The 14,085-nt window shown below is 30.6% G+C and overlaps 2 protein-coding genes across 2 annotated transcripts; both read right to left on the bottom strand.

Annotated features, from left to right (window-relative positions):
- Positions 1-1,268: 1,268 nt before the first annotated feature.
- LOC126653601 (COP9 signalosome complex subunit 2) lies at positions 1,269-6,903 on the bottom strand. Its single transcript, XM_050347524.2, has 12 exons — positions 6,714-6,903; positions 6,497-6,589; positions 5,832-5,910; positions 5,153-5,393; positions 5,011-5,085; positions 4,796-4,930; positions 3,248-3,435; positions 2,647-2,715; positions 2,468-2,558; positions 2,168-2,302; positions 1,940-2,052; positions 1,269-1,618 (listed from the first exon to the last, which is right to left on the bottom strand). The coding sequence occupies exons 1-12, from the start codon at positions 6,721-6,723 to the stop codon at positions 1,528-1,530; spliced, it is 1,320 nt and encodes a 439-aa protein (XP_050203481.1). The 5' UTR covers positions 6,724-6,903; the 3' UTR covers positions 1,269-1,527.
- Positions 6,904-8,436: 1,533 nt separating this feature from the next.
- LOC126654079 (probable serine/threonine-protein kinase PBL3) lies at positions 8,437-12,934 on the bottom strand. Its single transcript, XM_050348133.2, has 6 exons — positions 12,595-12,934; positions 11,668-11,999; positions 11,438-11,573; positions 10,033-10,169; positions 9,806-9,929; positions 8,437-9,114 (listed from the first exon to the last, which is right to left on the bottom strand). Exons 1-6 carry the CDS (start codon positions 12,659-12,661, stop codon positions 8,690-8,692), a joined length of 1,221 nt encoding a protein of 406 aa, XP_050204090.1. The 5' UTR covers positions 12,662-12,934; the 3' UTR covers positions 8,437-8,689.
- Positions 12,935-14,085: the final 1,151 nt, after the last annotated feature.

The following is a 14,085-nucleotide window of genomic DNA, read 5'->3' as shown; positions in this document are numbered from 1 at the left end:
TTTTTTGCACAAGATAAAACTGAACCACTAAAGCTCACATATGTGTACATATGCAAGTACAGAAAATGGAAACAATTTGTGTCCACTCCAATTACCTGTCCCTTTAAATTTGCCAAATTTTGTGAAACTATTAATTATGAAAATGATATGAAACCACAAAACATTATACCAAAATGTAAGCAGATTGACAAAAACTTTATTTGTGGTGAATATTTCTTCTGTTCCTCTATTAAATTTCACAGTCCACATTGATCATTCCTTCGATTTGATGTCTATTTTTAATATAGTACCTCTCAGTATATTCTTTCCAAGTGGAAACATGATTCCTTTCTAAATTATATAAAATTTAATCTTATTTATATGTGTATAATTTTATTTAGGGGTGATTACAAAATAAATTATGAAATCTTGCTTTTCCGTAATTTTACTACGAATTTTCAATTTTGACAATTTTTATATATGAACCTTAATCTTTTAGCAACTGAAAACACCGAGTAATATTCTGATAAAAAATACCGATGCGCACACTGACACTGGAATACATATATTATGTGTCACTGTTCCAGCGTCCATATCTTTATTTGGTTTACAGATATTTAACAAATAAAGACAACAATTGCGAAGTAATTTTATTTTAAATGTTATAGCATAAAATGTAGTTTTACTTTCAATATAAAACAGGACTAAACTGTATTATATTCTAAAGTTCCAATCAATTCTGATTTAGTTTTATCAAAAGGACGCAAATAAGAAAATCATCATAAATTCAAGGGAATATTCTGAAAATATTATTTTTGGATAGTTCTTATTATGAAAAAAAAATTAAAAGAAAATGGATAATGTATTGAATGCTGTGATAATGTTGTTGGGTGGGGAGTATGGTGCTTTTATGATTTTACTGACCATAAAGTTTTTGCTACATAATGAAATGTTAGAAAAACATGTGGTTTCCCCATACTGAAAGGGGTCCAAGGAATGGCGATAAATTGTTTCAAAATATATTTAATATATCTTTGCATATAATATTTTTAATCGTCTCATATCTTTTTAACCGAGATGACTTCCGATTCACGGTCGAACCGCTTGAACCGGCTAGCCAGGTTCTTAAAACACTGTCAAAAGTTAGGCCGGCCCTAAACTGAAGCAAATCTGTTCTTGTACTACACATGCTAGCTCAAACTACGACCAACTGGGTCACTTGACGCCAGACCATGATTCAAAATCAAACAAAAAGCAACGAGAAATGTAATACACATGTCGGGACTATATGATTGGCCAATATGTCGTTGAATCAAACTTTTCTCAGTATCAAAATTATTTGTTGATATGGATTATACATTCTCTACCCTCATTTTCCCCTTCAAAATGCATTTACTATGGAAACACGACTTTTCTTGATCTAAATTATAGTAATATCTAGCGGTAGCTTCTATGACATTGGAGTCTCACACTGGAATTAATCAAGTTTTGTTGTTGATCCCGCCCAAAAAACACTGAAAAAACATACTACTATATAGTAGAATAATGTCAGTACACACGATTGCTAATAGTTTGATAGAGTGACCTTAGCTGTGTGTTCCATTTATCGATGGCGGTATACTTCTTCATTCCCTTGGACCTGCATGACGTTAAATAATAAGAATGATGGCTGCAGCGATGCTCATCAAATTTGCACATGAATACCAAACCAATACAACAAATTTGATTCGGTTTGATATCATACAAAAATTTAGTTTCCGGTTCGGTATTGGACATTAAAATTAGTTAAATTTTAGGGTAAACTGAAACAAATGACAGAGCCGAACAAAAAAATCAACTCAACTAAAAAAGTTCAGTTCAGTTCGGTTTTGAAAAGGCAATGATTTGGTTTGGTTCAGTTCAAACCAAATGCACACCCGTATAGAAAGAACCGAAATGGAAAAGTAAATTGAGAATGTACCTGTCGCCGCGCTCTAAAAGCCTGTTCACTTGATCAATATGCCCGTCAATACGATTATCCAATATCAGTGAAACCAACAGCTGCTCAACATCTTTTTCTGGGACATTAAGTTCCTGCAAGTGAAAAAATCCTGACTTCAGTTAAAAGATCCTCTGTGAAGTCTTTTAAAAATAAAAGTATTGAAAGAATTAGAAAAATAGTGATCAAGGAACCAAAGCCAAGCTTCACCTTTGATATGAAAGGAATCCGAATTCTCGTATATGGTTTTATCAGCTTAAGCAGCACTTGTGTTCTAACATTCTTCAATAGATCTTCAATGTAATTCCGTATGAATGGATCGTCCATTATTGTCCTTCTGTTACTCTGAAGAAAGGCCAAATAACAATGTAAGCAAGTGACAATTTGTAACCAAATTCTACCAAAATATATTAAATTGATCTCATTCGTATTTTAATAAATTATAAAGGACTCTTTGTCTTTCATTTTGCACCGGTGGTGAAAATGTCAAGTGCTAGAAAAGATTGATACCTTAAGGATTTTCTCAAACTCCAATATCTCGTTTCGTTGATATGCTGCTATTAGGTTTGTCATTGCCAGAATCTCAGGATCATTCTTATATCTGATCAATAACCATGGTAGAAAAAGGGCGCCCAAGTGAGAGGTGAACAGGAATAAACCTATTTCAAATAATGTATAAAAATACTTACGGCTTTGCCTCTTGACCGTCAAATGGATTCACTTCAGATTCCATCAGCATATTAGCCAGAACCAAGTATCTGTCAAGAATAATGCTTAATGTAATTAGACGATGCAAAAACGGTCCAATTGTTCTGAAAGAAATAAAATAATTCTGGCAACCAACGAATTCCTTGCAAAAGTAAGATGCACTATCCTGAACTACAAGGAAATCTATAATTAATCAAATTTAAATTCGATTAATTGCATATGAATGTTGTGAATTAGCATGTAGATAAGAGGAGACCAGCCTGAACGTATAGATAGAGTTCTTAGCAGTGTGTAACTAACTACTGTAACATTTGAGTTTAACTTCAGACAATGCTAATTTCTTCTCACTCCCAACATTAGTGAGTGCAACTACAATATTATAGCCCTCATATATTATCTTCTATTGGAATATAAAAATTGTCAAATCGATTTTTATTTCCCCATTGTAGATCTGATTCGTAAATTGTAATAATTGTAGTACACATTAATCTTTTCAAATTTCATGAATAACCTATAATATGCACTTGAACATGTGAGTGTCACTGTCAACATAAAAACAAAAAAATAAGAGAGCAAACATACTTTAAGCATTGTATGCGTCTGTGATTTCCAGCTTCATCATAGTTTTTAAAAGCTTCAAAGAAATCTGTTGCAGCCTCAGCCCATTGACGCTCTGCCATATGCATCTTTCCACCACATTCTCTAATTATCCCCATTATCCTTGGATGTGGGATTGCTGACTTGATCGCAAGTGCTTTTTGGTACAATTGCTGGTAAGCCAAAAACAAAAAGTCTTCAAAATATAATACTTGTAATGGACTGGGAAAAATTGAAGCCTTAATAAAATTAGATGAGCATTATGGTACATCAACCAACAAATTTTGTAATCAACAAAAATCTGGAAAAAATGTCACCTGAATAAAGAAAAGCCAAATTTATGGAATAAGGGATAGGCAAATATAAAAAAAAAGATCCAATATACACACAGGAAATGAAGCATCATGAAATCTAAGAAACACAATAGCATTACAATCATTTAAATCCCAATTTTAATCTTTACTGAATATTAATCCATATTCCATGAAATACTACTGAGACGTCAAATTTTAATGCTATCAAAATCTAGCAGCACAAGCAAATAGAAGCAGACACAAGGCATGTGATTGAAGCTCAGTGTCAGATCACAAACTGATTGTTGGACTAGCATAATCCAATCAATTTCTTGTTATGGGGATGCACCCGGTCTACAATTTTTCCATTTGACAGCATGTTCATGGATAACCAAATAGCTATTGGCCTACTGCTGCCACGTTATATTCAACTTCACAAGAAACAAAAAATCTAAGCTATTCTGTATGATCAAATTTAGACAACTTTATTTAACATTATAGTTTTATTTAGTGAATTTAACCGCCATGTCCAGCATGAAAATACTCCCTCCGTCCCACAAAGATAGGCCACCTTTCTATTTTTGACGTCCCAAATTATAGGCCACCTTCTAAATTTGGTAAGCAACTTAAAAACTCAAAAGTCTTATATACCCCTAATAAATATACCTAGTTATCCTCAAATGAATTAATGACTTCATGTTCAATACAAAACTCACCAATAAACAAACTAGTCATTAATATATTATTTATATATCTAAATATTAAATAAGGATAAAATTGGAAACTTCAATAAAAAAACCTAATTTTAACAAACTTAACTATATTTTTCTTAAATCTTGTATTTGTCTAAATGGCCTATCTTTGTGGGACCGAGGGAGTACTATATTAAAATTCATTTAAAGTCGGAAAATTACATAGGTTTTAAACTACCTCATCTTCTAAGCCTAATTCCTACAAACCTTAGGCGTTTTTAGGAGCATTCAAGCTGACAACATAATTGACTTATTATTGAACAATACATTATGCTAACACCTGGACTGCAGCATATGACTCATCACTTAACAAGCTTTAAAAAGTTACATATTAAGGAACTTCCTGGAAATAATTTCTCATAATAAGTTTTTTTTTTCTGAAAATAATTTAGCAAATGAGGAAGCTTAGAAATAAATAATATAGGATATATGACATCTCATCTCTATTGACAATTTGAAACACCTATTAAACAGTTGGAAATCCATACCTTGAGCTTTTTGTTGTTCTTGGTCTCAGTGTACATTTGAATCTCAATTGCATATACTTCCAAAAGTTGACTCCCTTTCTTTTGATCATCTGTACCATCTTCTCGTTGACAAGATTTATGGAGTTCTTTCAGAATCTGATTATGCAAAATATTCAGTCAATAAACAATAGAGGAACAAATAAAGTGGCGGAATCAAAGAATTATATCAAAGTCACCTTGCTCATTCGCCCATATTCACCCATATCAAACCATATTTTGCAAAGCTTAAGATTTGTCTTGAACCAAAGTCTCTGAGGAAAGAATCATATAAACATCATGACACAAAGGGAATGCTAAACCTTTAAAAACATATCTTACCTCATTCTTTGCCTCTTCAAGGGCCTTTAGGGTGGTTTGATAAAACTCTTGTAGGAGGCCAAAGTTCTGACTAGCTGATCCGGAAACAAAGTCCATGATGTTGTTTATACATTTCTCACTGTAATTGCGTGTGACTGCTGATTTAATGTATGTAAGCATCTCTCTGTATGAATCCATCATTTCTTTATACTTACCCAAACGGTAATAAAGCTTTACCGTTTGTTTTAGTGCTTTAAAACCCCTGACAAGAGCAAGATCCATTATAAGATTATCAAAACAGTGATTTCAACAATATATAGATTTAAATCAGTAGGTGAAAAAAAACAAAGATGTAAGGGTAGTACAACCTAGTATGGCAATGTACAAAAGCAAGAGTTTATATTATCTAAGATTAAAAAAAAAAAACACAGTCGCATCCTCATAATTTTGTCAAATGTTTCATACAGAAAATAGAATAAGAAACACAGCATATTAACGTACACTAATATAAAGAATTCCAAACATGCCATCACCAACTAATATTCAATGTCAGCTTCATTATATCTCAATCGCAAAATTGGAGTGTTAAATGCAAGAACAATTGATAAAATGGAAAATCACATGCTCAAAATAAAATATAGATCAGATGGATTTAAAAGCATTAATGTATCCAGTAATTTGGAAGTTCTACAGTGCTCACCACTCTGCCTTCTCTGGCTCCATGTTGACAACTTCAGCAAAACCTGCAAGTGCTCCTTCTGGATCTGTTTCAACCATACCTATTTACGATATGAAAAAAAGATAAACATAGTTAGTAAATAACTCTAAAAAATGAGCACAAATTAACTGAAAAAGCGACTAAAAGAAAAGAAAGATTATTAGGTCCAAATGCTCATCCTATGTCAGGTCATCAGGTTGGTTTAACAACTATCACGAGTTCAATGTAACTGTATCAGATTCGAGTTAAAACATCCAAAGCTATTTCTCAAAAAAAAAAAAAAAAAGATTATTAGGTCCAAATACATGCGATCATACAATAGCATAGAAAAACAACAAGGCAAAATCACCGAAAAGCAAAATGAATCAAATTGAAAAACACAAGATACAATATACACCGGCTATGCTCTATGCCCTACGAGAAACTTTTTACACCTACAAACAGCTCATAATTTATTTGCAACTCAAAATAAACTTCTACAGATTTAAAACATAGCTCCTCATCAATCTGAACTGTCACCAAAACAAAAAATAAAAGCAAATTTGCATATTAACCTAACATTTGTTAAGATTTGTATCAGCATCGAGCAATTTAAAGTAACTACAGATACTAATTTAAATCATAATAAATAGAAACAAAAAAAAAACCTTTGGAATTGTAATATTGGTTCTCAATATCAACATCTTGTTCCTCAGGCTCATCGTCTGAGTATTCAAATCCATAATCCTCCATATCCGCATCTGAACTCGCATTATCAAGCATTATTAATCGTCAATTAAAGCATATAATTCAAAATAAATACAGTTCTAGTTACTGATGATTCATAAATCCAAATTTAAAAAAAAAAATCAATAAAATCAGTACCTGAACCCATGATTGAACTAAGAAAGAATCCAAATAATAATAATAATAATAATGAGTGATGAATTGATTGCGGAAGTAAAGCAGCTCCTCAGATGCAAAATCTAGAGTGAAAAAATAGGTTTTTAGGGCTTTTCTTCCATTGATATCACAGTTTGTCTTTTTCTCACTATAGTTTTCCCTCTATTTTTACGTTTTCTCGATATTGCCTATATATTATTACTTGTTATTTTTGCACTTATTTATTTTAGGCCTAATGTCTTAAAAAACCCCGACCTTTTAACCCTTTTTCAATCATACCCTGACGTTGCAAATTTGTCAATTTTACCCTATTTTGCATTTTTGTGTTTCAATTGTATCCTGAAAAATTAAATTAACGTCTTTTGCGTTTGGAAATTTGTTTAAAACATTCTACATGTCTCGCATATATTAATTGTATATTTTTAAAATTTATTTAAATTTAGTTAAATTAATTAAGAATTTAAATTAGTGTTAAATTGATTATGGTTTTTAGTTAGTTTTTAAAAATAAAGGACTTATTTGTACTTTTTTGAATAAAAAGAATTTAATTTCATGTTTAGACTTAATTAATTGAATGATTTCATCATTTAAGTAAAAAAATTAACAAAAAATAAAATATTGGGGTATAATTGAAAACGGAAAATTTAAAAGTGGGTAAAATTGACAAATTTTCAACGTCGGGGTAGAATTGAAAAAAAGTTTAAAGGTGAGGGGTTTTTGAGTGATTAGGCCTTTATTTTTAATACTTTTTTGAAAAAATCAATATTTTTAAAAACATTACTATTACTTTTTTAAAAAATTAATACTTTTCTACACATTAAAAAATAAAATAAAAAATTATATAAGTGGTGTCTCAACCTTTTTGAAATCTGCTATTTTAATGTCGGAAGTTTTATTTTATTTAATTAGTAATGTAAATTTTTAAGAATGTGGTGATACCCGATAAGTAATAATGATTGTTAGAGAAAATTCGTTCAATTTAAAATGAATGGTATCTAAAAATTAATTTAATTTGGATTCAACTCAATATTTTTAAAGTTTTATAATATTTTAAGGATTAATTATATAAAATATATTAGCGTGTTTTGTAATTTACAAAATCAATCACCAATTTTCATATTTTGACAGACCGAAATATCAAACTATTTTCCATTAAAAATAATTAATGTGTCTGTCTAAACAATCTATATTTTGATGTCCATGTTAGTTTTTTTAAAACGAAAAATAGCTCAATATTCTGATTCTCAAAACAGAAAAGTTGATGATTAATTTTATCAGGTTCATATTTTATTTGTAAAATGTATTGATGTCATCAAGGATTTTATTTTTTTTATTGAAATTGTTGAAAAACTATTGTTATTAAAAAGTATATTTTTTAAAAAATAAATAAATTGATTTATACTAAAAATTAGTTGAAGGACTAAATTAAATTTTATTTTAAATAATTAATTCTTTGATGATATCAATATTTTAACCGAGGATAATAAAAGAACTAATGGAGTAGTAATTATGAACCATAATTTAATATAGAAACTCAGGAGGATAATAATAATTATTATTCCTAAGAAGACTGTCAAGATAAAGAAAATTCATTAATTAAAATCCATAAAAAAAAAAATTTAATTTTATTGCAAGCCGAATCGTGCTATTTTCTTAAACCCCAAAGTCAGTAACAAAAACAAAATGCAATCTTATGCAAGATTAATTACTGACACAACAACTTTTTCTATATATTATAATTCATCATTCTAACAAACAAAAAAACTGTACATACTACTCATCTAGTACACAATACCTTTGTTCACAAGACACTAATTCATCAGCAAGTTGACAAATTTGTAGCTCAAAAGGCTCTAGTAGCCTGCAAAACTGATCTCGAACATGAGCGTTCATATAAATACTGTGGCTACATGCGTAAACACGAGTGATGCATCGATCACACACGAGTGAGACATCGGTTAGACCAGATTAGAAGCTGCTCTATTAATCCTATGAGGAGTCTGAGGACTATGCATGTGGCTGACCCTGTGATTGTTTAGCCTAGCAGGAGGAGGTGTTCTTGGGGTATTATCAGCTGATGCGTTTAGTTTCTCTAATGTGGTTAGAACTTCCATCATAGATGGTCGATTTTTCGAATCAGTATGCAAACATTGCAATGCAAGTGCAGTAGCAGCCTGAGCACCTTTCTTCGAGTATTGACCGCCTAATCTAGTATCCATGATCCTCAAAACTCGCCTTGGGTCGCTTAGGAACGGTTTTGCCCAATCCACTAGAGTTTCTTCAATGTAATTAACTCTCTCATCATCCATTGCCCTTTTTCCTGATAGTAATTCTAGCAAGACCACTCCGAAGCTGTACACATCGCTCTTTGGAGTCAGGTGACCTGCTCGGATTGAATCAGTCAAAGGAGAAAATTCAGTTGAAATTCTCTTGACATGTGTATAAGGAAAACTATAATATTTTAAAATATCAATTTTTACAGAAGAAGAAGATCAAAAGTCAAATATGATTGTATACTAGACTACTAGTTTCCACACTATGATAATACAAAATGGAGACAATCATGTGATAATTCTCAAACCCATATCCGATGGAAGAGCAAAAGTAATAAAAACACGACTATACAATTATACAAATGCAATTGTCGGGAAAAAATGTCTAGGCCAAATCATAAAATAAAGGGGCAGGTTGAGAGAGAGAAGGAAAACGACTAATGATCAAGAAAAAAGGGCGTGGAGAGACAATTAAACAGGAAAAATGGTGACGGAAAGGGTAAGAGAATAACGGAAGACAAAAGGTGACTGGCAGCCAGGAGGCGGCTGCCTACACTATCAAATGTTACTTTGCAAAACAAAATTTCACTTGAACTGTATATTCGATAACATGTGCATTCCAAAAACTTCTCACACCATTAGTGGAAACTTATTACACTCCTCAGCTGGAATGGAAACTAGTATATATATTTTGATTAAACAAGCTGCCACCCTTTTTCTATAATTTTGTGTTGCTTCATTCTTTTTATGAACTCACGTAAAATGACTGGTTTGCCATGGAAGAGTAGAAATTTGACTAACCTGTAGCTATATACTCTGGTGCAGCATAACCTCGAGTTCCTACCACTCTGGTTGAAACATGAGTGTTATCTCCGGTAGGACCATCTCTTGCTAAGCCAAAATCTGAAAGTTTTGCATTATAATCCTGAAAAGAGTTTTACTATTCTCATCAGCCGCGCACAAGTTTAATTATACATTTGTCTGTATGTGTGTTAATAAGTAATAAAAATTATAAGATCTCAACACACCGAATCAAGTAGAATATTAGATGCCTTCAAATCGCGATAAATCACATTAGCATTTAAACCATGCAAGAAAGACACTCCCCTTGCCACACCAATTGCAATGTGCATCCGTGTAGCCCAAGTTATAGGTTGATCCCCTTCTGCAAATACAGAAGATTTTTTGTTATTACAATAACATGTGAAAAGGCTTATTTATCATGCACGAACATTCAAACTACACTGATACGGGATAAATGTGAATCCATAGCAAACAGAAACGAAATAAAATACAATGCTATATACAACAATGCCACCATTCTTATATTGACAAATATACACCTGACCTGCCCCCAAACTCTCAGAAGAAAAAAAGTTTCAGAAGGAAACTTGCTGTTTCCTGCTAATCAAATCTCAAATGAATTTTACCATCCTCAAACTCATGTCTTGTTTGAATACAAAGCATAGTTTAGCTTAACAAGCAAAACTGTGAAAGCTGAACTTTCTCCAATGCAACTCAAAAGTTATTATCCTCTGGCTGCAACTATCGAAATAGAAACAATGGTCCAATTTTGTTTTTCTTTTTCTAGAGAGTAATTCCAAGAAAGTGTTTTGAATGAGGTTATACAACATCGCTTTTTTATTAATATTAATTAAATACTAAATTATTCAAAAAGTCTTATTTTTTTATATTAATTTGAATTTAATATTGAAAAGATTTAATAATTTGAATATAATATATTTTTTCTTTAATAAATTACTAATATTATTAAAGAATTTAAGAAAATGATATTTTTTTGTTGTAATATTCATGTTCACCTTAGTCCAACTAGGCAACTACACATAGGTCCAACTTCACAAATAAGCAACTCCATGACTCATCAAGAAAATGACGCCTTTGTCTTCAAATTAGCTTTTTCTTTTGCAAAATTCTAAAAAAAAAGCTTTTGAAAAGAAAATGCATCCACATAAGCTTCAAAAGTTTAAGATCATTTGAAATAGTTAATAGGTTTCACCACCCCAAATAAACAATTATATATAATTTTCATTTGATCCTACAGAAGCACTAAGAACACCACAAGTTCCTCAAACTTCATGCAAGGTTCATCCAAGCTACTTCTTCCAAGATCAAGATCATGCAAACAGCACTGCAGTTGAATGTTTTGAGTGTAAACCAAGTTTGGATATGTAAGAAATTAATTAATTTATACTCTCTTCTTAATATCTGTAGTTGGTTCTCATGTTTGGAAAGCTAAAGAAAAAAAATTCAAGTTCTTGAAAATACAAGAAATTTTCGACATCTATCAAAGGGTGAAATGATTTTGCAAGATTTTAAACTGAACTGAATTCTTGCACATGGTATATTTCAAATAGGCTGAAAGAAAAATAGCAAAGAGATTAAGTCTCACACAACTCAAGCAAAATTACTTACTTCTGAATAAATGATTCTCCAGACTTCCCTTTGGCATAAACTCATAAACCAGAAGTCTATTCTCATATTCAGCACAATAGCCAATGAGCTTCACTAGATTGTCATGGCGAAGTTGGCCTAGATAGTTCACTTCCGCCTGTTAATTCAACAAAAGACGACGTCAAAAAAATTACTCTAGAGACACCAAGCTAATGAATAAAAACCGAAACAGAACTCGTAAAAGTACATACAAGCCATTCCTTATGACCCTGAAAGCTTTCAGCCTTGAGCCTCTTAACTGCTACAACAATCCCACTCCCTGGTTTTGCAGGAGCTAAAGTATTACCATCAAGCCACCCTTTAAAAACACATCCAAAACCACCCTCTCCGAGAATCGTTTCCGAGCGAAAATTCTTGGTAGCATTCTTTAGCTCATTAAAGCTAAAAGATTTGAGATTACTTGGAACAGATGTATCAATTGAGGAAAAACTCAAAGACTTGTTCATATTTCCTACTAATGCTTGCTGTGAAGAACCAGTAAAATTCTGCTTCCCCTCATTATCACTATAAGGTTTCTTACTTCCTGAAGATCAATAATAAATCAAGAATTAAGAACTAACAACAGCTATAATAAGAACTTCTGCTATAATGTAACAAACATAAATGCAGACAAAACTTACAAATAAACAACGGCTTAGTTGCTTTAAAAATCATGAACTTTAACGTGTTTTGTAATTTTAACACAAACCTTCAATTTTGGCAATTTAATACATGAACCATCATTTTTTTCCATATAAAAATTCTTATGTGGACACCAGAATAAACACTATTCCGACATCCACATTGGCTATTTTTTTGATGAAAAACCGCTCAGTATTCGAAAGTTGGTATCCGATATTATCAAAAAAAAATCGTGTTAAAATTGCAAAAACGCTAAAATTCGTAACTTTTTAAGCAATTAAGCTACAAAGAATCAATCTTTACTAATATTCTTCAAGTAATAAAAGAAAATTATGTAAAACAAGAACTACCCATCTGGAAAAAAATTCATAATTGAACATCTAATTAAGAACACAAACCAACTCCATAAACAACAATAATCTACAAACTCATTGATCATTACTTAACAAAAACATTAATACAATAAAAAAAGAGTGAGATCAAGCTAGAAAACAAACCAGGAGGAGCAAAATTAGTAGAAGAAACATGAGCACATTTAGCAGGCTTCCCACAGAAATTTCCCATGATTGAAAAACTGAGCCACCCCAAGAAGCAGAGAGTATGAAAATGGAGATGAGAAAAAAGAAGGCAGGAAATGAGGTGTATATTTGAAAGTTTTGAAAGTGAAAGGAGCAATTGAATAAAAATGTCAAATTAAAAGTTGAATAATTATAAGGGTCCATATCATAAGAATTTGATGTTTGACTGAAACAAATGGATAGAGAAACAAGAAACAGAAGATGGGAGGATTGAAGAAGAGATCAAAGCATAATATTATGCATAAGCCAGTCAATGAAGAAACTTAAATTTTATTTTACTATTTTATTTTTGTTTTTGGTAGGTGACATTAATTTCTTCTATTTGTTTATAGTGTAATGAAATTCAAGGCATTAATGAACCAATGGCGCAGCCACATGTATTCCAACTTGATTGAGAAAAAAAAAAGTTTTTCAATCATGGGAAATTTATTCTCTACTGGAACTCGTTAATTTTTCATCTTTTTATATTGAGGAAATTACACCATTTAACAAAAAAAATAAAAAAAATTCATGTTGAATTTTTTTATTTACACAAATCTTAATAATATTTACAAAAATACAAAAAAATAAAAAATAATATCAAACATACGGTGTATACTGTGGGTATAATGTCAGTATACTAATAAACTAACATTATATCAACATTATACCAAAATTACCAACATTAAACATACTGAGATTTTATTAATATTAAATAAAAATTTACCAAAATTACATCAAATCGTACACTAAAAATTAAATTAATAATATACCAAAATTATATCAACAGTATACCAAGAGTGTCCACATCAAAATATACTGATATTTTATTATTACATCAACATTGCACCACATCGCATACTAAATATTAACCTAACAATATACTAAAATTATACCAACAATATACAAATTCTCTAGTTCATTACCAACTATGGTAAAAAATACATATAAAAAGATATACATATTATCAACTAAAAATATATATATAAAAATTTATAATCGATATACCGAAAATATACCAAAATTATACCAATAATAAACCAAATATTATTTTTAAATTATCTGACTTATAGTTTTAATATTCCAAAATTATACCATAATTATACCGACATTATACAAATCGTACTTTTGTAATTAATTTTCATTTTTTGGTAATTTTATAATTAATTTTAAATCAGTCGTATTTTTATAAATAAGAAAAGTTTACATGTATTTTTATAAATATTTTTAAAATTTTAGGTACTTTTGTCATCGTGCCTTTTATATTTCGTTATTCTATGTTTACTGTTATTATTTTGGCCCAAACTTCCTTAAGTATATAGGTTTGCAGCTTAAATTTTCAAAAATAAAAAATCATTTTCTACACATGGAAATGTTAATTTAAAATATACAAATTCAGAATCAATTTTCTGAACTATAAAAAATTGGGTA

The sequence above is a fragment of the Mercurialis annua genome, linkage group LG6 (assembly GCF_937616625.2).
Source record: "Mercurialis annua linkage group LG6, ddMerAnnu1.2, whole genome shotgun sequence".
Taxonomy (NCBI): domain Eukaryota; kingdom Viridiplantae; phylum Streptophyta; class Magnoliopsida; order Malpighiales; family Euphorbiaceae; genus Mercurialis; species Mercurialis annua.
This window is presented reverse-complemented; position numbering and strand designations above follow the sequence as displayed.

What these genes read in the sequence shown, in the direction of transcription:
- LOC126653601 (XM_050347524.2), bottom strand. An exon ending in CCAATATTACAATTCCAAAG is followed by an intron (nt 5,911 to 6,496) that starts GTTTTTTTTTTG and finishes TATCGTAAATAG; the next exon opens with GTATGGTTGAAACAGATCCA. An exon ending in AGAACAACAAAAAGCTCAAG is followed by an intron (nt 3,436 to 4,795) that starts GTATGGATTTCC and finishes TTGGCTTACCAG; the next exon opens with CAATTGTACCAAAAAGCACT.
- LOC126654079 (XM_050348133.2), bottom strand. Translation starts at nt 12,661, where the DNA reads ATGGGAAATTTCTGTGGGAAGCCTGCTAAATGTGCTCATGTTTCTTCT. An exon ending in TACTAATTTTGCTCCTCCTG is followed by an intron (nt 12,000 to 12,594) that starts GTTTGTTTTCTA and finishes ATTGATCTTCAG; the next exon opens with GAAGTAAGAAACCTTATAGT. An exon ending in GGAGAATCATTTATTCAGAA is followed by an intron (nt 10,170 to 11,437) that starts GTAAGTAATTTT and finishes CTGTATTTGCAG; the next exon opens with AAGGGGATCAACCTATAACT.